Source organism: Marmota flaviventris, chromosome 12, assembly GCF_047511675.1.
Source record: "Marmota flaviventris isolate mMarFla1 chromosome 12, mMarFla1.hap1, whole genome shotgun sequence".
Classification (NCBI taxonomy): Eukaryota; Metazoa; Chordata; class Mammalia; order Rodentia; family Sciuridae; genus Marmota; species Marmota flaviventris.
Genome location: NC_092509.1, coordinates 58459504 through 58485405, shown reverse-complemented (window position 1 = coordinate 58485405; position 25902 = coordinate 58459504). Strand labels below are relative to the sequence as shown.

At 36.5% G+C, this 25902-nt stretch overlaps 1 protein-coding gene across 1 annotated transcript in view; it reads left to right on the top strand.

Moving 5' to 3' along the window:
* Dnah14 (dynein axonemal heavy chain 14) overlaps positions 1-25902 on the top strand; it is a 376581-nt gene that overhangs the window by 87507 nt on the left and 263172 nt on the right. Inside the window, 6 exon segments of the mRNA XM_071619724.1 lie at positions 7518-7644; positions 7894-8199; positions 8235-8257; positions 9066-9163; positions 13207-13343; positions 14157-14501. Of these exon segments, the coding sequence (XP_071475825.1) occupies positions 7518-7644; positions 7894-8199; positions 8235-8257; positions 9066-9163; positions 13207-13343; positions 14157-14501 (1036 nt within the window).

The following is a 25902-nucleotide window of genomic DNA, read 5'->3' as shown; positions in this document are numbered from 1 at the left end:
CACAAAGGCGAATAAATTCAGGAACTGTCCCTTTATTCCAGTGGGGTTGGAGGATGTTTAACCATGAATTCTGAGGTGTTTGAATCTCCGACTGACCTGTTAGCTGCCTGGTACAGGCATGCTACAAAATCGGAAAATTGTTCTTCTGATCTCTGTTTTATCTGGCTAAAATCTAACTTCACTTGATCCCATGCTCTTTTGGCACATGCAGTGATCTGATCATAAATGGCTAGATCATAATTAAATTGTCTCTCTAGGTCCACAAATTCCCCAGTTCCCGTTAACATCTCCAAAGGGGCATCAAAGCCTTGCCTCCTATTCTTCTCGGCCTGTTCAGTACAATAATCAGTCCAGTGAGATCGCCAAAGGAGATAATCACCCCCGGAAAGGCAAGCCTTTGCCATTGAAATCCAGTCATTTGGGGTAGAGTCTGGTGGCATAACAAATGGAACAGGCTTTGCACAAAGGGTGAATTTGGACCATAGGTATTGCAAACACTTTTAAGCTTCTTTAGACTCTTAAAGGGAATTGTAGCATGCAAGCAGACATGCTAGTTTTGTTTGTTATCTGTTCAAAGACTGGAAAAAGCTGAAAACCTGTAATGTCTTCCCCCACTTCCTGCGCTTTACTAAGACCACGTTGTAGGGGCATAAACATGGTGACCACCAGTTCAGAGTAATTATTGAACCCCGTTCTCCCAGAGGAGAGTGGATGAATTTGGATGGCAAGTGCTGGGCCATCTAGATGTAATTTAGTAAAACCCTCCTCCAGGTCTTCTTCACCTTCTATTGAGTCCCCTCAGATTGTGACTCTTTTTCGTCTGTATCTTCCTGTCCCTCTTGTTCCTCTCCATTTTGAATTTGCCTCACAGAAATCTGATGGGAGCCAGTTTCCTCTCTGGAACATGCCCCTTGGTGCTCCTCTAAGCTGCTAGGTCTAACCAGCTCAGCGGAGACTAAACTTTTGATTTTAGGTTTTGCCCTGAGGCTGCCTGTCTGCAGTTTCCATGCTGCAGACTGAGCGAAAATTGATTCTGTCCTCAGTCCCACCACAGAAAGAGAAAACCACTTGGAAGCAGTCTCGGGCCGTTTCTCCTGCTCTAAACTTCTAACAGCTCTCTAAAGCCCTTTCAGCAGGTCCTCAGGGAACCATTGGTCCTGTTCTAGATCATCAAAAAGACACATTTCTAAAGTGGTTCAGATCTTCTGAACACTCTCTCTTGTACTTTCAGACAGCTTGGCAGAGAGGCAGCCTTTATATAATTTTCTACCTAGCCTCTCCCAAGTACATAAATCCGATGAGTCTTGCTGACAAAACCACAGGCACACCTTGCTAGCTATTTGCAGGAACTGAACTAGCTGGGCCCTTCTGACTTGTTTTCCTCTCCAAATGATTTTTGTCTCCAGAATTGTTAAATACATTTCTTTATCTGAAGAAATGGAACTGCCCATGATAAATCTTTAATGTCCCTGGCTCTGAAACTGTCTGCTTTCTTTCTTCCCCAAAGAATCATGGTTCACTAAATTTCTATAGTGAGCTTTCTCAGTCAACCTGGAAATTCACCTCCCGAGCGGTCCCTCATTCCGGGCACCAGCCACCCCTGGCCTGCAGGGACAGCTGAACTTAAGGTCACTCCTGTGAATTTCCAGGGATACCAAATAAAACAGACACACATTTAACCTTTAAACAAGCTTCAGAACAGCTCCTCCACTCTCGGCCTCAAGATCCTCAAATGGGAGAGCAAGGGATAGTCACAAGAGGCTGGAGAGAGAGAGTGAGAGTGAGCATCTTAGGAAGTGGGCTTTTATTGGGAGGACCCTCATTCTTAGAAAGTTCCATCCAAAAAAGGTAAGAAGGGATGGAGTTACAAGGGATATGTGAGTGTAATTCCAACCAAGGGCTATAGAGTGACACCTACATCTGAGGATGTATCCTCAAACTTCTGAGACCAGGGCAATGTCCAAGGAGATGTAGTGACAATCAAAACCTCTCCATTCCAGGATTGAAGATGCGAATCATTCAGAGTGGCTCCCCACAGTTTTTAACAATAGCTATCCTAAGGAGTATTAGATGATATCCCACTGTGCTTTTTTGTTTGTATTTCCCCAATGATATTAAGCATTTTTTTTTAGTTGGACAAATTTTATGTTTTTTAGAGTTATGGCGGATTGTGAACTTATGATCATAGTCATGATTTAATTATTTTTTTAAAAAATTTAGTTATAACACCTGGATATACCCTGACATAATCAAAAAAGCATAGAACAAAACCCACTCCAATTCAGTCCCCAGAACTTTCACTTCGCCCCACCCCACTCCCTTCCCTCTATCCAGCAATTCCTATTCAATTCATTTACAGTTTACTTTTTTTTAAAAAAATTAGTGTCCTTTGGATACATCCGATGCTGCAACCCACCATGTCATATCCATGGATACACATACAAAATTTCAATCAAAATCATTCTACTCTTTTTCTTTTATAACATCCCTTCTTTATCCTCAATTTGCTTATATATTCTACTGATCTTTTCTCTATTTTGATGAAATCTCCTCTCTTCTTTTTTTTCTTTCTCTCTCTCTCTTTCCCTTTATTGTTATCTCTGCCCCCCCCCCCCTTATTTTAGATTGACTTCCGAAAATCACAGAAAACATTTGATCTTTGCCTTTGGGGACTGGCTTATTTCACTTAGCATGATAATCTCCAGTTCAATCCATTTACTGGAAAATGACAGAAGATCATTCTTCTTTATGGCTGAGTAATACTCCATTGTGCATATATAACACATGTTTTTTATCCATTCATCTGCTGGGCATCTAGGTTGGTTCCATTGTTTAGCTATTGTGAATTGTGCTGCTATAAACATTGATCTGGCTGCATGGTGGTTCAGTTCCTAGTTTTTTGAGCAATTTCCATACTACCTTCCAGAGTAGTTACGCTAATTTGCAGTCCCATCGATAATATATAACTGTAACTTTTTCCCCATATTCTCATCAACAGTTATTACTATTTTTATTCTTAATAATTGTCATTCTGACTCAAATGAGATGAAATTTTACTGTAGTTTTGATCCAGATTCCCTAATTGCTAGAGATGTTGAACATTTTTTTTATATATTTGTTGACTATTTGTAATTATTCTTTTGAGAAGTGTCTGTTTACTTCTTTTGCCCATTTATTGATTGGGTTATTTGTGTTTTTTAAAAATTTTTAAAATTCTTTGTATATTCTGGATATTAATGCTCTGAGGAGCACATGGCAAAGATCTCCCATTCTGCAGTCTCTTTCTTCATGCTCTTAATTATTACTTTTGCTGTGCAGAAGCTTTTTAATTTGATGCCATCCAATTTATTGATTTTTAAGTTTTTTTTTTTTTTTTTTGCACTTTAGGAGCCTAATTTAGGAGGGTGCTTCCTGTACCGACTTGCTGGAATGTTGGGCCTACATTTCCTTCATTTTTTTCTAGCAGCTGCAGAATTTCTTGTCTAATATGTATGTCTTTGATCCACTTTGAGTTGAGTTTTGTGTAGGGTGAGGGATAAAGGTTAAATTTTATTCTTCTACATATGGATTTACAGTTTTCCCAGCACCATTTGTTGAAAAGGCTATGTTTTCTCCAATGTATGTTTTTAACACCTTTGTCTAGTATCAGATAACTGTATTTATGTGGGTTTTTCTCTATGTCTTTTATGCCTGTTTTGGTGCCAGTACCATGCTGTTTTTATTATGATAGCTCTGTAGTATAATTTGAGGTCCTGTATTGTGATGCCTTCTGCTTCACTCTTCTCACTAAGGATTACTCTAGCTATTCTGGATCTCTTATTCTTCCAAATGAATTTCAGAACTGCTTTTTCTATTCTGTGAAGAATGTCATTGAATTTTGAAGGGTATTTTGTTGAACCTGTGTAGCACTTTTGGTAGTATGGCCATTTTGACAATATTAATTCTACCTATCTAAGAACATGGTAGGTTTTCCCATCTTCTAAGAGATTTTCTTCAAAGGTTTTCTTTAGTGTTATATAGTTTTCATTGTAGAGGTTCTTCACCTCTTTTGTTATATTGATTAACAACAGGTTTTTTTTTTTTGAGACTACTATGAATAGGATAATCAATCTCTTTTCTAGCAGATTCATTATTGGAGTATAGGAATCCAATTGATTTATAAGAATTGATCTTATATCCTGCTACTTTGTTGAATTCATTTAGGAGTTTTAGAAATCTTCTGGTGGAGTTTTTTGGGTCTTCTAAGTATGAGATCATGTCATCAGCAGACAGAGATAATTCAAGCTCTTCTTTTCCTACTTGTTTTACTTTAATTTTCTTCTCTTGCCTGATTGCTCTGGCTAGAGTTTCAAGGATTATATTGACTAGGTGGGTGAAAGTGGGCATCCTTGCCTTGTTCCTGTTTTTAGAGGAAATATTTTCAGTTTTTCTTCATTCAGTATGATGTTGGCTCTGGATTTTTCATTGTTAGCCTTTACAATGTTGAGGTAAGTTCTTTGTAGGCCTAGTTTCTCTAGTGTTTTAAACATGAATGGGTGCTGTACTATGTCAAATATTTTTTCTGCATCTATTGAGATAATTCTGTGATTCTTGACCTTAACTCTATGTGGTGAATTACATGTACTGATTTCCATATGTTGAATCAACCTTGCATCTCTGGCTTGAAACTGACTTGGTCATAGTGCACTATATTTTAAATGTGTTTTTGTATGCATTTTGCCAATATTTTATTAAGAATTTTTGCATCAATGTCATCAAAGATATTGGCCTAAAGTTTTCTTTTCTCAATATGTCTTTTTCTGGTTTTGGAATCAGGGAGATACTGTCTTCATAGAATGTGTTTGGCAGTGTTTTCTCCTTTTCTATTTCATGAAATAATTTGAGGAGGATTGCTATTGGTTTTTCTTTAAAGGTCTGGTAGAACTCAGCTGAGAATCTGTTCAGTCCTAGGCTTTTCTTTATTGGAAGGCTTTGATAGCTGCTTCAGTTTCATTACTTGATATTAACCTGTTTAATTTTTCTTTATTCTCATGGTTCAGTTTGAGGAATTCTAGGAATTGTCAACACCCTCAAGATTTTCTAATTTACTGTAATATAAGTTTTCAAAATAGTTTCTGATGATCCTGATGATCCTCTGATTTTTAGTAGTGTCTGTGGAGAGAGTTCCTTTTTCATCTCAAATTTTGATAATTTGAGAGTTTTCTCTCTTTCTTTTGGTTAGTTTGGCTAAGGGTTTATCAACCTTGTTTATCCTTTCAAAAAAAACCCAGCTCTTTATTTCATTGATCCTTCATATTTTTTCTCTATTTTATTAATTTTGGCTCTGATTTTAGTTATTCATGACTTCTACTGATTTTGGTGTTGGTGTTTTCTTCTTTTTCTAGGGCCTTTGAAGTCAACACTATTTTCAAGATTATATACTTTGTCTTTGTGGCCTAAAACTTCCAAGTGGTCTGATCTATAGGTGATGCTTTCCACTGAATTTTTAATTTGTTTTATAGAGTCTTTCATTTCCAGGACTTCTATTTTGTTTTTTTCAGAACCTGTATATCTTTATTGTAGTGATCTTTCTCTTCTTGTATTTTCTTTCTAATTTTACTCCTTACATCTTCTTTTAGTTTGACTATGAACTTTCTAAATTCTTCCTTTGACATTTCCTCCACTGTGATGTCAATGGAGTCAGTTGTGGCAGCATGGGCTGTTTGGTGTGGTTTGTTCCCTTGCTTTTTCATATTGTTTATGTGTCTACCCATTTATTGGAATAGTTCTCACTTCTTCTTTTAAGCAAGGAACTATTTTCTGAGCTCCTTTCTCTTAAAAGCCCTGGGTTGGGTGAATATCCAGATATTGATACTTAAGTCAATGTTTGACCTCTGCTGATCCCAAATGTCACCACCACTTTGAGAGATACCACTCTATTTACTATAATAACTTCAGAACGAAGCCTGGTAATATTCAATCTTATAAGAAACAAAAAGTTTGTTGATATTGCTCCTCACAGTTACTCAAATACAAGCATGATCTTTATTACAAGTTCTGGAATAGGTTAAAAAATTATTATTAAATTTAGCACAATTGTTTTAACCTTAAATGAGAGCTAAAAGGGGTGGAGAAAAAGAAAGACTGAGCAAAAAGGAGAAGGGAAATGGGAAAAAGAAAGATCAAAAAAGAAAAGAATAATTTCCACCAACATAGAAAGGAGTATAGATGGATGGTAGGTATTTGAAGTTAGTAGCAGATAATGCAAGAGGATGAATAAGGCATATGAAAAGCAAGTATAAACTTGAGCTAGGAAAAAAAAAGAAAGACTGATTCCAATTAATGTTTTAAACCTTTAGATGAAATACATTCAAATGGATTGCAGGTACAATATTGGCTATTAGGATAACAATTATTCATAATTGTAAACCATGCAAAAGTGAAGAAAATTCTTATTGAATCTTGGTTTAGATTTCACTGGGGTTTGGATATTTAGCCAATGTTCATTATTCTTTGTCTGTGGATCCCTCCAGAATTGCTGGGGCACAGGAACCAGTTCCCTAGTTGTTATGGATTTCCCACCAGCCAATTCTGGTTTATCAGCTCAGGGCCTGCAGCTGATTGCTTGTAAGTTGCTATGTTGTGGTTGGCTGTTTCTATTGAGTACAGGAATTCAGGCTCTTAAGTGTTCTTGTGATTGCCATGGCCATGTACCTGCTCCCCTCTGCAGGATCCTTTTCATTCTGGTGTAGAGCCCATTGGCTGTCTATGAACACGGGATCTCTGGTTGTGAATTTTCCATATTCTCTTGGCCAATGCCACTTTCTGGAGTACTGTAGTAAAGGGACTCATGTGGTTAACCTGGGTTCTAATTTCTACTGCCCCAAGTTGTGAACAGCAGGCATTAATTCCCTCTGTTGACTGTGAATGATGCAAAGTCCAGACAGTGTCCGAACAGTGCTCTTTCACTCACCAGTTGTGACCATGAGGTCAGGTTGGGAGCTGTATAAGGCTGGGAGCAGTTACTGTCTGTTGCTTCAGATCAGACAATTTTCCACCTTAACTGATCTCCCTCTGGCTATGTTTATGGATGCCTTCTTTTTAGGTTTCCTGGGGTGTTCAGGGAACTCACCTAGCAGCCTTCTGCCTGCAGTGTTCACCATCCCAGAACTGGATCTCTATGTTTCTGAATATTCAGCAGCTTCTCTCCAGTATGGCCCCATGATCAAGGGCAGAGTCCCTAGGCTTCCCACAATGCCAACCCCCAATGTCAGCGGTCAAAGTGATGCAGTCCTGATTGATCCACTTTCCTCTGCTCAAAGTCATTGGTGCTCTGTCACTGTCTGGGTTAAGTGAAAGCTGTTTGTGTACATCTTCTTTGGAAAAGGACCCAGCCAAATCCTTTGTCAATTTTTCAACTTTTTTTTTTTTTTTTTGGTCTTTTGTTGTTGAGTTATAGGAGTTCTTTATATAGTTTTATATTAATGAGATATATGACTTTAAGAGGATTACTTTTTTCTCCCCATTTATTAATCTAGAACATTCAAGGACAACTTTTTTCCTGTTGGAAAGATAACAAACGATTGCGATGAACTGGTTAATTCAAACTCTGATAGTTTTTCTGTTCAAAACTCAGAAGTAAAAACACACACTGATATTAATGAGGTAAGATCCTGTTTGAAAAATATAAACATTTTTGAATTATAAGTTTTGGAAGTAAAAATGTGATTTATGATTATTGTTTACACTTCCTTATTCAACACACCAAACATATACATATGCCCCTCATACCATTAAAAAGTATTTTAATGTGTAAGTTTAGTTACAACTTACCACTTAAAATTTATTACCCTAGATTAAACATCCTATTAGTTATATATTGTCACCAGCATGGTAACATATCTGTTAAATTAGGTTTTGAATGGCATTAAAGTGGAGACGAATCTGAGAAAAATATATGCCCCAATATTTGAAGTAAATCTACACTTGAGAACTCCTTCTGAGAGTTATTCTCCAGAAAATTCTCAAGAGAACTTTCCTGAGTCTGACCAGGGCCCTGAAAAATGTATGACATGTGAAGAAGATGAAATGTCAGAAAATGAATATAATGTCAAAAATGACTTAAGTGAAGAACTGCTCCCAAAAGCCAAGGAACCACAAATATTTTCTTATAACTTTGAAGACATTTCAGGTAAGACAAATGAGACATTAACAATGAGGGTAAATATATTAATAGCTGGAAAATAATATGTAAGAGAAATTTATTTATGAATTATCAGTTTATAGATTATTATTTTTATAAATTTTAAGATAAACAAATAAACAGTGCCAAAAATGAGCAGTGAATGTATAGATCATTTGTAGTGCAAGTAAGTAATAATACCATATTCATTTTCATCTCATTACATGAGCAATTTTGGGCATGGTGGCAAATGCCTATAACCTCACTGACTCAAAAGGCTGAAGCAAGAGGATCACAAGTTCAAGACTAGCCTAGGCAACTTTGTGAGAACATGTCTCAAAAGTATAAAGGGCTGAGGATATAATTCAGTAGTAGAATCCTCCTCACCCCAGAATTTAATCTCCAATACCACAAGAAGAAGAGAAAAAAAAAAGCCAAGTAGTTTCTCATTGAAGGGATTAAAGGACTCTCTTCATCAGGATAGATACTACCTGGAAGGAGAAGTAACTCAGTGGTTGAGCATTTGCCTAGCATGCATGAAGACCTGGGTTCCATCCCCAAAACAGCTAAAAAAAATGAGTTTTTAAAGTTTCAAACTTTTGGACTCCAGAATCTGGGCTGGAGTGTGCTACTTGAATATTGCCTTTCAGATGACCACTAGAGTTCTTTCTTAGGCTATTTGAAAAGCACTGACACATATCAAGTTGTCATTTAACTGTTATAAATATCAATCAATTTTTAAAAATTCTCTCATTCTTTCAATTGAAATCACACAGAAACTACGATTGATTTGGAGAATAAAAACTTGAATGATATGTAAGTATCAGACATTTTTTGACATTATGAGTAATTGTATTTTGTTAATTACTATATTCTCCTGAAATATTTTTTTATTTTTTCTTAGAGTTCCAGAATTCCCTACAAATCTCCTTATAGATCCCAATAGATTAGAGTTTTCAATAAAAATCCAAAATATGGTGACTACTATGGAAAACTATATAAGTAAGTATTTAACAGTTTAGTCTTCTTTGGCAATATTGGCTTGAATTTAAGCATCTGATGCTCTTTCCCAGAGACATAGCAGATAGAGTATGAGAAGATCATAAATTCACAATGTTGGGGATCAATATGAATTTAGAATTATTTGAGCATGTGTGAATCATCCATACAGCCACAGAGTGCATAAAAGATAAGGATTGGGAAAATAACCCAAGGCTTAAATTTTTTAGTTATGCATTATAAAATTTTATGACACATAACAAATAGGAAGTATTTTTTATGTTATAATATAAGATACTTTTTAATAATTCTTTTCTAGCTGTGTGTACACAATTTGAAATTACATGGTAACTACTTAATTCCTAGCCTGACAAAGAATTTAAAAGGATTTTAAAACAGCTCCTTAAGTGTAATGTTTGTTTTCCCATCATGTGACCACAGTTTGCTGAGTTCAGATGAAGAAAAAAAAAAAGGCCCTCTTTAAAGGGGAAGCTGGTATCTCCTGCATTATTTGATTTCTTTTTTTTTTTTTTTTTTTGCAAGACCCAGGAATCAGTCTTTTTCATTGTGCTTTGTAACTACCACTACCTATTAAATTTCTTCTTTCTCAAAAACTGGATGAAATGCAATCATTATGTCCCTTGAAATCTCATACTTAAAGTTTGCATTGTATTAAGATAAAATATACAAATCAAGAAATAACACAGTTTTAATAATTCTTGCAGTCTATTATGAATCAGCTTGATAGGAGTTTCTTGCTGAATAAAATCCAGAGATGTCACCTTCATGCTATATTGTACACTTACAGATATTATAGACAGTTGTAGTTGCTTGTTAAGATGTGTCCCTGCCCTAGTATTCTCCTCAGTATTCTGTAGATTGTTCTGCTGTCTTCTAGCTTTCAGTATTATGTTACTGTGATTTACCTTCCTCTGGGAAAACTTGATTTTTTAGCCCAGTATTTTATTAGTTGAAGTTAGCAACTTTTTTATAATAAAGCTAGAGGTTAATCTTTCTCCCAATTAGTGAGGCTTTTCAGTCCAAAGAATTAAGTTTTTCCTCAAACTTCTCACATGTTCCTTCTTTTTCTTTCTTTCTTTTTTAATTTGGTAAAATCTTTATTTATATGCATTTCTTTTACTACCCATATGTCTTAGAGATAAGAACTGGCATATGAAAAGGACTATTAAATTTCAAGACAGTTATTTTCAAGTTTTGTAAAATCACAGATATAGTTTGTGAAGGACAATACACCCTCCAAAAGCATGTCCCCTTGTATCATATGTGCAGTTTCTCCGTATAGCAAAATGAAATCAACTTAACATTCTCTGTGGCTGCAAGAGTCTTTAAACCAACTAAATTAACTTTCCCTTCTGCTGACTGTAACTCCTAGTCAATTATCCATCTATTGAATGGCATCTAAGTTGGTTCCATAGTTTAGCTATTGTGAACTGTGCTGCTATAAACATTGATGTGGCTATATCACTGTATATGTTGTTTCTAAGTCCTTTGGGTTTAAACTAAGGAGTAGAATAGCTGGGTCAAGTGGAGGTTCCATTCTGAGTTTTCCAAGGAATCTCCATACTGCTTTCCAAATTGGTTGCCCCAACTTGAAGTCCTACCAGCAATGTATGTGTGTGGGAAATGTATGGGGAAAAAGCCATATCCTCGCCAACACTTATCATTGTTGTATTCTTAATAGATGCCATTCTGACTGGAGTGAGATGAAATCTTAAGAGAAGTTTTGATTTGCATTTCTCTAATTGCTAGAGATGTTGAACATTTTTTCACATATTTGTATATCATCATGTCCATTCATTTCCTTGGCCCATTTATTGATTGAGTTATTTGGTTTTTTGGTATTAAGTTTTTTGAGTATACTATATTAATACTCTTTCTCCCCCCACCACATCTAATAAAAGTTCATACTGATATATCTGACACCAATCCAACATCTTATTCTAGCTTACTCCCTTTCCCTATATGTAACTTTTCCCCTCTGGCTATAGAAAATCTGGCTCAAATAAGCAACATTAGCCAGGCATGGTGGTGCATGCCTATAATCCCAGTGACTCGGGAGGCTAAAGTGAGAAGATCACGAGTTCAAACCCAGGTTCAGCAATTTAGTGAGGCCCTAAGCATCTCAGGAGACCCTGTCTAAATAAAACACAAAAAAATGGCTGGGGCTGGGGCTCGGTGGTCAAGCACCCCTGGCTTCAATCCATGGTACCAAAAAAACAACAACAACAAAAAAAAACCATCAACATATTAGTTTTGTTACACCTGTAAAGTGATTTCAGACTTAGTATTCTAATGTCTCTGAGAAAAGTACAGTGTTTACAAACAGTTCATCTTCTTCTCTTTTTATCTAACCTTACAGTTTCCAGTTTAGAAAGTATTTTCCAGAGTTACTGAGGTCAAATCCTTTCTTTCCCACCCTCCAGTGAAATTATGTAGTTCAACTGTAATATAGTTAGATTAATTTGTCACAGTCTGTGTTACATCTCAAACTCTCTCAACATCCTGATTTTTAAAAAATTTGCATACTCTTTTTGGGTATAATTTTATGGGGTTTGACAAATTACAGTTGCATATTCACCATCACGGTTCTAAACAAAACAATTCTGTTATTTTCAAATTCTCTTACATAGCCACTTTACAGTCAAACCTTCCCTCATCCCTTATTTCTGGCAAACACTGATCCGTTTTCTGTTCTTATTGTTTATTCCAGAATGTTCTATAAATGGATATGTAGCCTTTTGGGTCTGGCTTCTTTCATTGAGAAAAATGCATCTATAATTCACATTGTTTATATAAATTCATAGTCTCTTTTTATTGCTAAATTATATTCTATTGTCTGGATTTACCAGATTGTTGATCCATTCACATCTAGGTTATTTCCAATTTGGGGTAGTCATGAATAAACCATAAACATTCACATATAGATCTTTTGATGAACATAGTTTTTTCTTGAGTAAATAGGAGTGGAATTTCTGGGTCAAAAGTGTGTGCTTAATTTTTCTTTTGAGAATAACTAAACAATTTTGAAAAGTAGTACCATTATTTTAAATTTCTGCTAACAATGTATGAGTTTCTTTTTATCCCTGTCAGCATTTGATGTTGTCAGATATTTTTAATTTTAGCCATTCTTATATGTGTATAGTGATATAGCAGTAATTTTCACTTCACTTGTTTATTATTATTCATCTTTTCTTATCCTCCACCTGTATATTTTCTTTCATCAAATTCTCCTTAGTTTTTTGCCTAATTTTTTAAATTGGGGTAACAGTCTACTTATTATTGGATTATGAGAGGTCTTTGCATGTAATCTGGGCCAAGTGCTTTATCATATCTATGATTTGAAAACATTCTCTCCCAGTCAGTACCTTATCATCTCATTCTCTTTCATAGAGCTAAACTATTTAATTTTGATAATGTATATCTAGCTCATCATTTTTTTATTGTATGGATTATGTTTTTGTTCTTGTATCTAAAAACTCTTAGTTAGGCAAAACTCAATGTCACACTAATTTTCTCAAAGGTTTATAGGTTTGTGATTTATATTTGGGTGTAGGATCCATCTTGAGTTGATATTTTGTGTAAAGTGTAAAATGCAGGTCAAGCTTTTTAGTTTTTGTTTTTGTTTTGCCTATGGAAATCTAGAAGCTCAGCTAGATTATGAACTCCTTGATGGCAGAGTTTGTGTCTTCTAATCTTTGTGTACCCTTAATCGTATAATATTTTCCACAGAGCAGATATATTTCAAATGCTTGTTAACTGAACAACTTAGTTTCTATTTTAATAGAAACTATTTATGCCCTCCTGTATCATCACAACTATCTATGAATGATTCTTCTGTTTCTATTATATTAAATCTAAACTTTTACATCTATCCTTAAATTCCATCAATTAGTATACTGTCTAACTCTCATGATAAATCAATCTCAGTTTTTAGCAGTTCTAGATATCATTAATAATATTAATAATAAAAGTCCTGCTTTTAATTGGACTTCTGAAAATATTAAATTTCAAATTATATATTTTAGCCAAAATTACTCCTCTTTACCAAGATCCCCGCCTGTCTATCTTTATTGATTGGATTTCAATTATGGATTTATCCAAAAAAACTAGATGGCCAGATTGTCAGCTACTTTTTGAAATGGATACTGCCTATCAAAATAAAGTAAGTTGGGGACTGAATTGGAGCAAATTTTATTCCATGTTTGTATTATGTCAAAATGAACCCTGATATTATATGTAAATATAATGAATTTTAACAAAAAGAACTAGTCATCTCAGGGAATGTTTGGTTTGGGGAGTAGAAACCCCTGAAATTCTCAGATGTAAGGGATTTATTGAAAATTAAGAGTTTCACAGTTTATGGCAATTGGAAAATTATTCCCATATTATCTTCTCATTTATCTTTCCCTTAATCTCTCATTCATGCTCACCACAGTGTATTCTATTCACCATGGGATTTCTCTTTTATGGCTCCTGCATAAGATCATCTTGCCAAATATTGACACATTATCCAACTCTTTGTTACTATCTAAGTGGATATTTTTCCCCAGATTCATAGATAATCTAATTGGCTCAACTTGGGTCACAATATCCAAATTAACTATGTCTTGGAAGTTGGATGAGTTCACATAGTATATAAGACTTGGCTTTTCTGGGACTTTGTATAGAGCATATACTCTAAAACAGGGCAATAAGAAAATAAATGATTGATCTTTCTAGTATGTGGCTCAAAGTAGCATATTAATTATAAAGTTAAATAGCCAAATAAACCTTTCCATAAAAGTCAAGAATTAGTCATCTGAATTTCTTATATTTCTTTTATTTCCAATATATTTTGATATTTAATAGAGGTTCTGAACAAAATTAATTCACATAAGGTTATTATTTTATTTTAATAAGAACTATTAGTTTATCAGGCCATACTTTTTTCACTCTTACAATAAGAATTCTGGCTTTTTAATATTTTTATTTATAGATTGTGAGTCTCCTGACTGTTATTGGTGATTCAATGGGCCTAGTTAGTGTTTACAGCTACAAGTTTCTAAAATATTGTACCATGGTTGAGAAAGCCAAAGTCATGAGTATGAAAATATCATCTTTGAAAGAATTATCTTCAGCACAGTTTAAAACTATTCTACATACATTTCGAAACTACTTTCGATGTGTTTTGACTATGACCATTGAGAAGCGAATTGGTATTTTCAATGTTTTAAGTTTTGATTATCAATCAGAATGCTTACCATACATTGAAAACATCCTACAGATAACCCACGGCCTCTTGAGATCTGTAATTGAGAAAAAAAGTACAAAGCTATGGAAAGTAAGTATTATGAAAATTCCTCTGGTATAAGAATATTTCAATTTGATAGATTATAATTTTAGTATATACAATCAGAAAATAAACATCTTAAGTATTATCCTCAGAAAATTCGGATGTGATAGTATTATATTTGTTTAAATGTTTGATTAAATATCACTCCCTGAAACACTTTGATCACCACATCTAAAATTGCATTACATATCATTTTCTACCTCCTTTCCCCCTGTTTTATTTTATAGAATACTTTACCACCTGCCATTAAGTTGTGTATTTTCCTCCACTAGAATGTAAATCTCATCAAATTATGAAGTATCTTGGAATAAAATGCACATATTCCACATTTCACTGTGTATTAGGACTGTTTTGTTTTTGTTTTTGTTTTTTCGGGGGGAATACTCATGGGATGGCAGAACTCCTCAGAAACCATGGTGGTTTGAAGCCTCTGGAGCTTAGAAAATATGAAAACTTAGGAGAACCCAAAATAAACTTCTCCATCATTAGTTATTCCTACCTATCACCCATGTAAATTTCTAGGACAAGTCTGTTATACTAGCCATTGTTTACACAAGCACTCTCAGTTGTGCCTCAGACCTGCTTAAAGATATGAATTTATGATAATAGCTACTATTTATTTATTCAATCAGACCACAAATATTTATTAAACCATTACTATATACTCCTGAGAGGGATAGATTCATTCTTGCACTCATAGAGTCTAATCAAGCAGTAAATACTGACAGAAGTATCTAACATAGCCTAGGTGGAGTTGTGGGTAACTTTCTTGAAAAAATCTTAACATCCAAAGAAGTACAAGTGATCTGAAGGTATTGGGAGGAAAGGGAAGAATATTGCAGGGATACGTTCATTTAATTTAGATTCAGTTATATATGACAGAAAACAAAACAAAACAAAAGATGACAGTGGCTTACACAAGTTAGAAACCAATTTCTCTCTTAGGAAAAAATAATACAGAGAAAGATATCCCAGGGATAGCACAATGGCTTCGTGAAGTCATTAGGAACATTGGCTGTTTCTAGCTCACCTCTCTGCCTTTCCTTGAGCGTGATACAACATGCATAGCCCTAAGATGGCAGTTGTCTGTCTGATCCTCATATTCTCATTCCAGGGAACAGGATGGAAGAAGGCAGCAGAGAATCAGAATCTCCCTGTTCTACTCTTAAGGATGTTTCCCAGAATCACCTCACACTGTGGCTTACAACATATTTACCAAAAATTAGTTTGTTTGTTTGTTGTTGTTTTTTTGATACATAAGGGTTAAGTACTATCATTTTGTAATTGTTTTCAGGATGTTCTGTGGATCATTTGCTCTATTACTGTCTTCCTTTGGGGTTAAGTGATTTTCTCTACTGCTATACTTTAGTTTCTCTGTGTGTGTGGTGGGGGGTGTCCCCACCCCTTTTTGATGAATTCCCTTTAGCAGTTCTTGTAAGACAGGTCTGGTGGTGATTAATTCTCTTTTTTTTCTTTTCCTATACTTATTCCTTTAATTTCTTTTCTCTATCTAATTTCTCTGTGTCTCAAGAACTCTGTTGAATAGAAGTGGTGAGAAAGGGCATACCTGTCTTGTTTCAGATTTGTTATTCTTGTTCTTTAAAAATGTATTTCTCTATATACATTTTCCTCTAAGAAATGTCCACTTCATGTTGAGTTAGAGGATATTTATACAAGTTTCTACTGTTAAGTGGAGAAATATGTAGTCTCTATTTTGAGTGTTATTTAACAGTCCAATCCCATGGATTGTTCTTCATGACTGTTTCCAAACTTCTTTTAAATAGCTCTCAATTGCTGTAGTTTTTCCTGAATTATCTTCTCTCAAATTTATTTATTTATTTATTTATTTTATTGGTTGTTCAAAACATTACAAAGCTCTTGACATATCATATTTCATACATTTGATTCAGGTGGGTTTTGAACTCCCAATTTTACCCCAAATACAGATTGCAGAATCACGTCGCTTACACAACTACATTTTTACATAATGCCCTATTAGTAACTGTTGTATTCTGCTACCTTTCCTATCCTCTACTATCTCCCCTCCCCTCCCCTCCCATCTTCTCTCTCTACCCCATCTACTGTAATTCATTTCTCTCCTTGTTTATTTTCCCATTCCCCTCACAACCTCTTATATGTAATTTTGTATAACAATGAGGATCTCCCTCCATTACCATGCAATTTCCCTTTTCTCTCCCTTTCCCTCCCACCTCATGTATCTGTTTAATGTTAATCTTTTCTTCCTGCTCTTCCTCCCTGCTTTGTTCTTAGTTGCTCTCATTATATCAAAGAAGACATTTGGTATTTGTTTTTTAGGGATTGGCTAGCTTCACTAAGCATAATCTGCTCTAGTGCCATCCATTTCCCTGCAAATTCCATGATTTTGTCATTTTTTAGTGCTGCGTAATACTCCATGGTGTATAAATGCCACATTTTTTTTATCCATTCATCTATTGAAGGGCATCTGGGTTGGTTCCACAGTCAAGCGATTGTGAATTGTGCTGCTATGAACATCGATGTAGCAGTATCCCTGTAGTACGCTCTTTTAAGGTCTTCAGGGAATAGTCCGAGAAGGGCAATAGCTGGGTCAAATGGTGGTTCCATTCCCAGCTTTCCCAGGAATCTCCATACTGCTTTCCAAATTGGCCGCACCAGTTTGCAGTCCCACCAGCAATGTACAAGAGTACCCTTTTCCCCACATCCTCTCCAGAACTTGTTGTTTGACTTCATAATGGCTGCCAATCTTACTGGAGCGAGATGGTATCTTAGGGTGGTTTTGATTTGCATTTCTCTGACTGCTAGTGATAGTGAGCATTTTTTCATGTACTTGTTGATTGATTGTATGTCCTCCTCTGAGAAGTGTCTGTTCAGGTCCTTGGCCCATTTGTTGATTGGGTTATTTGTTTTCTTATTGTTTAATTTTTTGAGTTCTTTGTATACTCTGGATATTAGGGCTCTATCTGAAGTGTGAGGAATAAAAATTTGTTCCCATGATGTAGGCTCCCTATTTACCTCTCTTATTGTTTCTCTTGCTGAGAAAAAACTTTTCAGTTTAAGTAAGTCCCATTTGTTGATTCTTGTTATTAACTTTTGTGCTATGGGTGTCCTATTAAGGAATTTGGAGCCCAACCCCACAATATGTAGATCGGAGCCAACTTTTTCTTCTATTAGACGTAGAGTCTCTGATTTGATATCTAGCTCCTTGATCCACTTTGAGTTAACTTTTGTGCATGGCGAGAGAAGGGGATTCAGTTTCATTTTGTTGCATATGGATTTCCAGTTTTCCCAACACCATTTGTTGAAGATGCTATCCTTCCTCCATTGCATGCTTTTAGCTCCTTTATCAAATATAAGGAAGTTTTAGTTTTGTGGATTGGTCTCTGTGTCCTCTATTCTGTACCATTGGTCCACCCGTCTGTTTTGGTACCAGTACCATGCTGTTTTTGTTACTATTGCTCTGTAATATAGTTTTAAATCCAGTATCGCTATACCACCTGATTCACACTTCCTGCTTAGAATTGCTTTTGCTATTCTGGGTCTTTTATTTTTCCATATGAATTTCATGATTGCTTTATCTATTTCTACAAGAAATGCCATTGGGATTTTGATTGGCATTGCATTAAACCTATAGAGAACTTTTGGTAATATCGCCATTTTGATGATGTTAGTTCTGCCTATCCATGAACAGGGTATATATTTCCATCTTCTAAGATCTTCTTCTACTTCTCTTTTTAGGGTTTTGTAGTTTTCACTGTATAAGTCCTTCACCTCTTTTGTTAGGTTGATTCCCAAGTATTTTTTTTTTTTTGAGGATATTGTGAATGGAGTGTTTTTCCTCATTTCCGTTTCAGAAGTTTTGTCGCTGATATACAGAAATGCCTTTGATTTATGCGTGTTGATTTTATATCCTGCCACTTTGCTGAATTCATTTATTAGTTCTAGTAGTTTTTTTGTAGACCCTCTTGGGTCTTCTAGGTATAGAATCATGTCACCTGCAAATACTGATAATTTAAGTTCTTCCTTTCCTATTGTTATGCCTTTAATTTCTTTCGTCTGTCTAATTGCTCTGGCCAGTGTTTTGAGAACTATATTGAATAGAAGTGGTGATAGAGGGCATCCCTGTCTTGTTCCAGATTTTAGGGGGAATGCCTTCAATTTTTCTCCATTGAGAATGATGCTAGCCTGAGGCTTAGCATAGATAGCTTTTACTATGTCAAGGTAAGTTCCTGTTATTCCTAGTTTTTCTAATGTTTTGAACATAAAGGGATGCTGTACTTTGTCGAATGCTTTTTCTGCATCTATTGAAATGATCATATGGTTCTTATCTTTAAGTCTATTGCTGTGGTGAATAACATTTATTGATTTCCGTATATTGAACCATCCTTGCATCCCAGGGATGAATCCTATTTGATCATGGTGCACAATTTTTTTGATGTGCCTTTGTATCCGATTCGCCAGAATTTTATTGAGGATTTTTGCATCTAGGTTCATCAGAGATATTGGTCTGTAGTTTTCTTTCTTTGAGGTGTCTTTGTCTGGTTTCGGAATCAGGGTGATGTTGGCCTCATAGAATGAATTTGGCAGAGCTCCCTCTTTTTCTATTTCCTGAAATAGCTTGAAAAGTATTGGTATTAATTCTTCCTTAAAGGTTTTGTAAAACTCTGCTGTATACCCATCCGGTCCTGGGCTTTTCTTGATTGGAAGTCTTTTGATTGCTTCTTCTATTTCATCTATTGATATTGGTCTGTTTAAGTTGTGAGTATCCTCCTGACTCAGTCTGGGCAAATCATATGACTTAAGGAATTTATCGATGTCTTCACTATCTTCTATTTTATTGGAATATAGGTTTTCAAAATAATTTCTAATTGTCTTCTGTATTTCTGTAGCGTCTGTTGTGATATTGCCTTTTTCATCCCGTATGTTAGTAATTTGAGTTCTCTCTCTTCTTCTCTTCGTTAGCATGGCTAAGGGTCTGTCGATCTTATTTATTTTTTCAAAGAACCAACTTTTAGTTTTGTTAATTTTTTCAATAGTTTCTTTTGTTTCAATTTCGTTGATTTCTGCTCTGATTTTAATTATTTCTTGCCTTCTGCTACATTTGCTGTTGTTTTGCTCTTCCTTTTCTAGGGTTTTGAGATGAAGTGTGAGCTCATTTATTTGTTGGTTTTTCCTTTTTTTGAGGAATGACCTCCAGGCGATGAATTTCCCTCTTAAAACTGCTTTCATTGTGTCCCATAGATTCCGATATGTTGTGTCTGTATTTTCATTTATCTCTAAGAATTTTTTGATTTCCTCCTTTATGTCTTCTGTAACCCATTGATCATTCAGTAACATATTGTTCATTTTCCATGTGATGTAGGATTTTTCCTTCCTTCTTTTATCATTGATTTCCAGTTTCATTCCATTATGATCAGATAAAATGCATGGGATTATCTCCACCCCTGTATATTTACTGAGGGTTGCCCTATGGCATAATATATGGTCTATTTTTGAGAAGGATCCATGTGCTGCTGAGAAAAAAGTATATCCACTTGATGATGGTTGATATATTCTATATATGTCAGTTAAGTCTAGGTTATTGATTGTGATATTGAGTTCTATAGTTTCTTTATTCAACTTTTGTTTGGAGGATCTGTCCAATGGTGAGAGAGGTGTGTTGTAGTCACCCATAATTATTGTGTTGTGGTCTGTTTGATTCTTGAACTTGAGGAGAATTTGTTTTATGAACGTCGCAGCACCATTATTTGGTGCATAAATATTGATAATTGTTATGTGTTGTTGGTGAATGGTTCCTTTTAACAGTATATAATGTCCTTCCTTATCCCTTTTGATTAACTTAGTCTTGAAGTCGATTTTATTCGATATGAGGATGGCCACCCCTGCTTGCTTACGAGGACCGTGTGCGTGGTATATTTTTTCCCAACCTTTCACCTTCAGCCTGTGTATGTCTTTTCCAATCAGATGTGTCTCCTGGAGGCACCATATTGTTGGATTTGTTTTTTTAATCCATGTTACCAGCCTATGTCGCTTTATTGGAGAGTTTAAGCCATTATTGTTTAGAGTTACTATTGATATATGGTTTGTACTTCCAGCCATGTTTGATTATTTATCTTCTTTTTTTTAAATTTAATTTAGTTTGTTTCTCCATGATTAGCTTTCCCCCCGCCCTCTGTTTTTATAGAGGCACTTCCCACTGATGGTTTTGGTTATTGTGTTTCATTTCTTCCTCATGTAGTGTTTTGCTCAAGATGCTTTGCAATGCTGGTTTTCTGGCTGCAAATTCTTTTAGCTTTTGTTTATCATGAAAGATTTTTATTTTGTTGTCGTACCTGAAGCTTAATTTTGCTGGATACAGAATTCTTGGTTGGCATCCATTGTCTTTCAGTGTTTGAAATATGTTGTTCCAGGATCTTCTCGCTTTCAGCGTCTGTGATGAAAAATCCGTTGTTAACCTTATTGGTTTACCCCTGAATGTAATCTGCCTCCTTTCTCTTGTAGCTTTTAATATTTTCTCTTTGTTCTGTATATTGGATATCTTCATAACAATGTGTCTTGGCATTGGTCTACTGTGATTTTGTGTACTCGGTGTCCTGTATGCATCTAAAATTTGTATATCCGTTCCCTTTTTTATTTCTGGAAAGTTTTCTGTAATTATTTCATTCAGCAGGCTACTCATTCCCTTGGTTTGAATCTCTGTACCTTCTTCTATCCCGATGACTCGTAGGTTTGGTTTTTTTATGTTATCCCATATCTCTTGGATGTTTCTCTCGTGATTTTTAACCAGCCTTTCTGAGTTGGCTAGGCTCTTTTCAAGATGATATATTTTGTCTTCATTATCTGACGTTCTGGTTTCTACTTGCTCCACTCTGTTAGTGATACTCTCAATTGAGTTTTTAATTTGGTTTATCGTTTCCTTCATTTCTAGAATTATTGTTTGATTTTTTTTTATAATCTCTATCTCCTGATAAAGATGCTTAACTTCTTCTTTTATCTGTTTATGTAATTGATTTTCAAAGTGTTCTTTCACTGTTTGGATTTGCTGTCTCGTATCCTCTTTAAGGTTCCATTCCATCTGTCTAAGGTGTTCCTTGAGTTCTTTATATGACCATTTTTCTGCTGACTCTAGGCCCTCCTGAATATTTAGGCTGTCCTTCATTGTTTGTACCCCTTTTCTTCCTTGCTTTTTTATGCTGCTCATGTTACTTCTTGTTCTGTTTGACTGCTGAGTTACTGTTTACTCTTATAAATTTATTTGATGCTTGGGAGGAAAGATATTAGAAGGGAAGGGAAGAAGTCACTAAAGAGAATGAGAGTAGGCAGGTAGAATTCAAGGAAGGGGGAATAAGAAAATTGAAAAGAAATGAAAAGACAAAAGAAACAAAAACAAAACACACACAAAAAAGTTAGAAAATAAAGAAAGAAAGAAAAGAAAAAAAATTTTTTTTACAAAAATAATAATGATAATAAAAATAATGAAAATTAAAATTAAAAAATTATAATAATAATAAAAAAATTAAAAAAAATTAGAAACATTAAAAAAAGTTAAAGAACAACAACAATAAAAAATTGAAAATGAAAGAAAAAGAAAAAAAATGATAATAATAATAATAATAAATGCAGTCATAGAGTTCGATTAATTTCTCTTCCAGTAGGTGGAGCTGTGCCCACTGGGTCAAGCTTCTCCTCTCACTAAGTGGGAACCAATCACTGTGTAGCAGCTCTTCCTCACAGACTGGGCGGGTCTCCAATCCTGAGTGCCTAGGGCCTTCTCTTGTGTTTCCTCAAGCCAGGCCACGATCACCACAATACTGGCTACACGCCATGTCTGCTGCTCCTGGGAGCCCTGTTGCGCTGGTTTCAATGCAGTTATCTCCTCCGCCTGTGACGTCAGTTCTCTGCCAAGGTGGTATCACATGTAAATGGTGACCATTCGTTCCCTTTGCCGGGTGACCAGTGCAACGGGTGGGACCTGACTGTCTCTCCCAATCCCCGTTTCAATCCTGTGGCCACTGCCTATGAAGGCTCGGTTGGTTTTTACCTCTGAAAGTTCCTAAGGGCCAACCAGTTATTTCAGCGGGATTGTTAGTGCTGAGTCACGAGAAGCAGGCGAACCAGAGCTTGGATGCAGCCGATCCGGGCTCGGTGTGTGTGTTCTGAGGGGCCCAGACTGTACACCCCAGATCCACGTCAGCTCAGCATTGCCTAGTGATCCTGAGCAAACAGCATTTATACAGTTTACAGCTCCCTATGCCCACGCAGTTGAAGAGGTCAGAGACTTGATCTCTCCCCGCCCGCTGCCATGTTAGATCTCCTCAATGATATTCATGTTGCCCTTACAGCTTCCTGGCATAAGCAAGTTCTTGGGATTATACAAACTGCTGCTTCTGTTTCCAGTCCAGATTTCTAGAAATTAAACCCTGCCGCCGTCGCCTCTTCCCCGGGGCCACGCTCAGGGGCGCCGCGCTCGTCCGCGACCGTAACTGTGCCGCCGACCCGGTGCCCAGCCCCCGGGGCCCAAGCGGCTGCCGCTGCGGCTCTCCGGCTCCCTCCTCTGAAGCACGGGTCCCCTCGCAGGGGCATGCAGAACGACCCCAGAGCAGGCTCTGCCCGAGGGTGCAGCGGCGAACAGGCGACCCAGGCGCTCAAGGCTGCGGTCCAGCCTTTGGAGGACAGGGCTCGGCACGCAGCCCAGCTCCAACCTCTAGGTGCGGCTGCCGGACAATGTAGCCATAGCCATCAAGACAGCCGGCAGAAAGCAAATGGCGGCTCCCGCGGAGTGGATTTTCAGCCCAGAAACCGCAGCCCAGCCAACGATCCCAATCCACAAACTCTGCCTGTATAAAAAATATTAAAAAAAAAAAAAAAAAGGCGGGGCGCACTGAGCTTTCTTTGCCTAGGGTACTTACAATCAACTGCTGATTACACATTCACCTTTTCTGCCCGGAGCGAAGGGAAAGAGGAATGTGATTAATTCTCTTATCTTTCCTTTGTTTCTGTAGGACAGCTGTGCTGGATTCACTATTCTTTGTTCAGTTTTTCCTTTCAGCATTAGAATATACTATCCTACTCTACTGTCCTGTAAGAGTTCTGCTAATAAATCCTTTGCTAGCCGTATTGAAATTCCCTTGCATGTTAAACGCTTCTTTTCTCATTCTGCTTTCAGGATGCTGTCTTTGAGTTTTGGCAGTTTGAATATAATATATCTTCATGGTTGAGGGTTGCAGAATTGGTTGTCTTGTTGAATTTAATCTGATTGGAGACATTGACCTTACTGTGCTGGTCTCTCTCTCTCTCTCTCTCTCTCTCTCTCTCTCTCTCTCTCTCTCTCTCTCTCCCTCCCTCCCTCCCTCCCCCTCTCTCCCTCCCTCCCCCTTTCTCTCTTTCTTTCCATGTCCCAGTTTGGGGATACTATTCATTAAATAAGATTTCTACCCTTTTATTTTTCTCTTTCTTGTCCATTTATGGCTCACAAAGTTGCTATTTTGATTATCCCATAAGTCTTGCAGTACTCCTTCATTTATTTTTATTATTTAATCTCTTTGTCTTATGACTGTATTTTCAAGTAACTTGTCTTTGAGTTCACAGTCCTTCTGTTTTATTAGTTTTAATTATATTTTCAGCTCTAGCAATTCTTTTTTTAATATATTTATTTTATTTGTTTATTTATTTATTTTTATGTGGTGCTAAGGATCAAACCCAGTACCTCACCAGTATGAGGCAAGAGCTCAACCACAGAGCTACAGTCCCAACCCTCATTCTGATCAATTATTGTATTTATTTTGGGTGTTGTTTGCATTTCATTGAGAGGTTTCTCTGTTGTTGCTTTTCTTTTTTTCTTTCTTTCTTTTTTTTTTTTGAAGTTCACTGAGTTTTCTTAAAATATGTATCTTGAAGAATTTTTAATCAGACAGTTTATTCCTCTCCATTTTCTTAAGGCCAAAGCTGTTTTATTTTGTGCTTTTGGTGATATCATGTTTCTTTTTTTCTTAATCCTTTTGGCAATGGATTGGTATCTGCACTTTTGAAGACATGATTTTGCAAACTGACTTTGTCTGGATCAATTCTTCACCAGTCAGCTAGTTCAGAGATTCTGGACAGGCTTTCTGGCATGATCCATGGGCAAGCTTGCTGCTGCCACACTAAGGCTGGCTTGACTGGTGCCTGAGTCAGCAAGGACTTAGAGCCTGAATCCAATTGAGGGAATTTGTTGATTTGGTCTCCTGGAGTGGGTCTGGAGCTTGTTACTTCCAAGGATTGACTTAAAACCTGTGACCATTTGACACCAAGGCAAACCTGGGACTGTTGTGTATAGGCCTAATACTGAGGGCTGTGTGGGGCCAAAGGGTACTGAAGTCAAACCAGTAGTAGTAGAGACCAGAGATCAAGTCTGCACCATAAGCCTGAAATCTAGGACTGTGAGGTCTGGTCTGGCATCAAGGTGGATCTAGAGGTTCCATTCCTGGTTAGTTTAGGAATCTGGGGGTATTGAGGTTTGGGTATGAAGTATCCCCCCACCAAAAGCTCCTGTATTAATGCAGGATATGAAGTGATTAGATTATGATAGCTATTGTTATGGGCTGACTTGAAAATTAGCCCAGACTTACTCCATTTTGTTCAGACACCTCACCCTATGTGAAATTGGTCCTCCTTCTACATGAGCCCACTCACATAGAAGCTGACACCTCTACCATCACCCACTTGCACCCTGACCACTATATCCTTGAACTATGGAATTAATGCAAGCTTGTTTTTCTAAAAATGTGCTTCTGATAATATGTAGTTTTTCACTTTATGAAATGTATCTTGTGATTATAATTGCCTCTTCTGTCCCCCCTTCTTTGTGGTTTTAGTCCTTATAAGCTGGTTCCCACCCCCAATCATGGTTGAGGATTGTAGAACTGCTTGCTCTCTGTGCTTTTGACCCCAGCCAGAATAAATCCTTTGTATTTTGCTTCAAAAAGACCTGAAGTTTTATTTGGGACTTTGGAATAGTGTTTCAAAACAATAACCTGTTCAGTGAATTAATTCAATTAATAGATTAATAATTTAAATGGATTAACAGAGTGGTAACTGTAGAGAAGTGGGGTGTGGCTGGAGGAACTAGGCCACTGAAGGCATGCCTTTGGGGTTTATATTTTGTCCTGGTGCCTTGCTCACTCTCTGATTCCTGTCTGCCATGAGGTGAGGAGCTTTCCTACACATTGCCCTTCTACCATAATTTTCTGCCTCAGATGAGACCCCAAGCAATGTATTTAACTTATCATAGACAAAGACCTCTGAAACCCAAATAAACTTTTCCTCTTCTAGGTTGTTCAGGTCATGTATTTGGTTCACAGTGACATGAAGCAGACTAACATAGGGGGCCTGCCTGGTGTTGGATTTTAATATG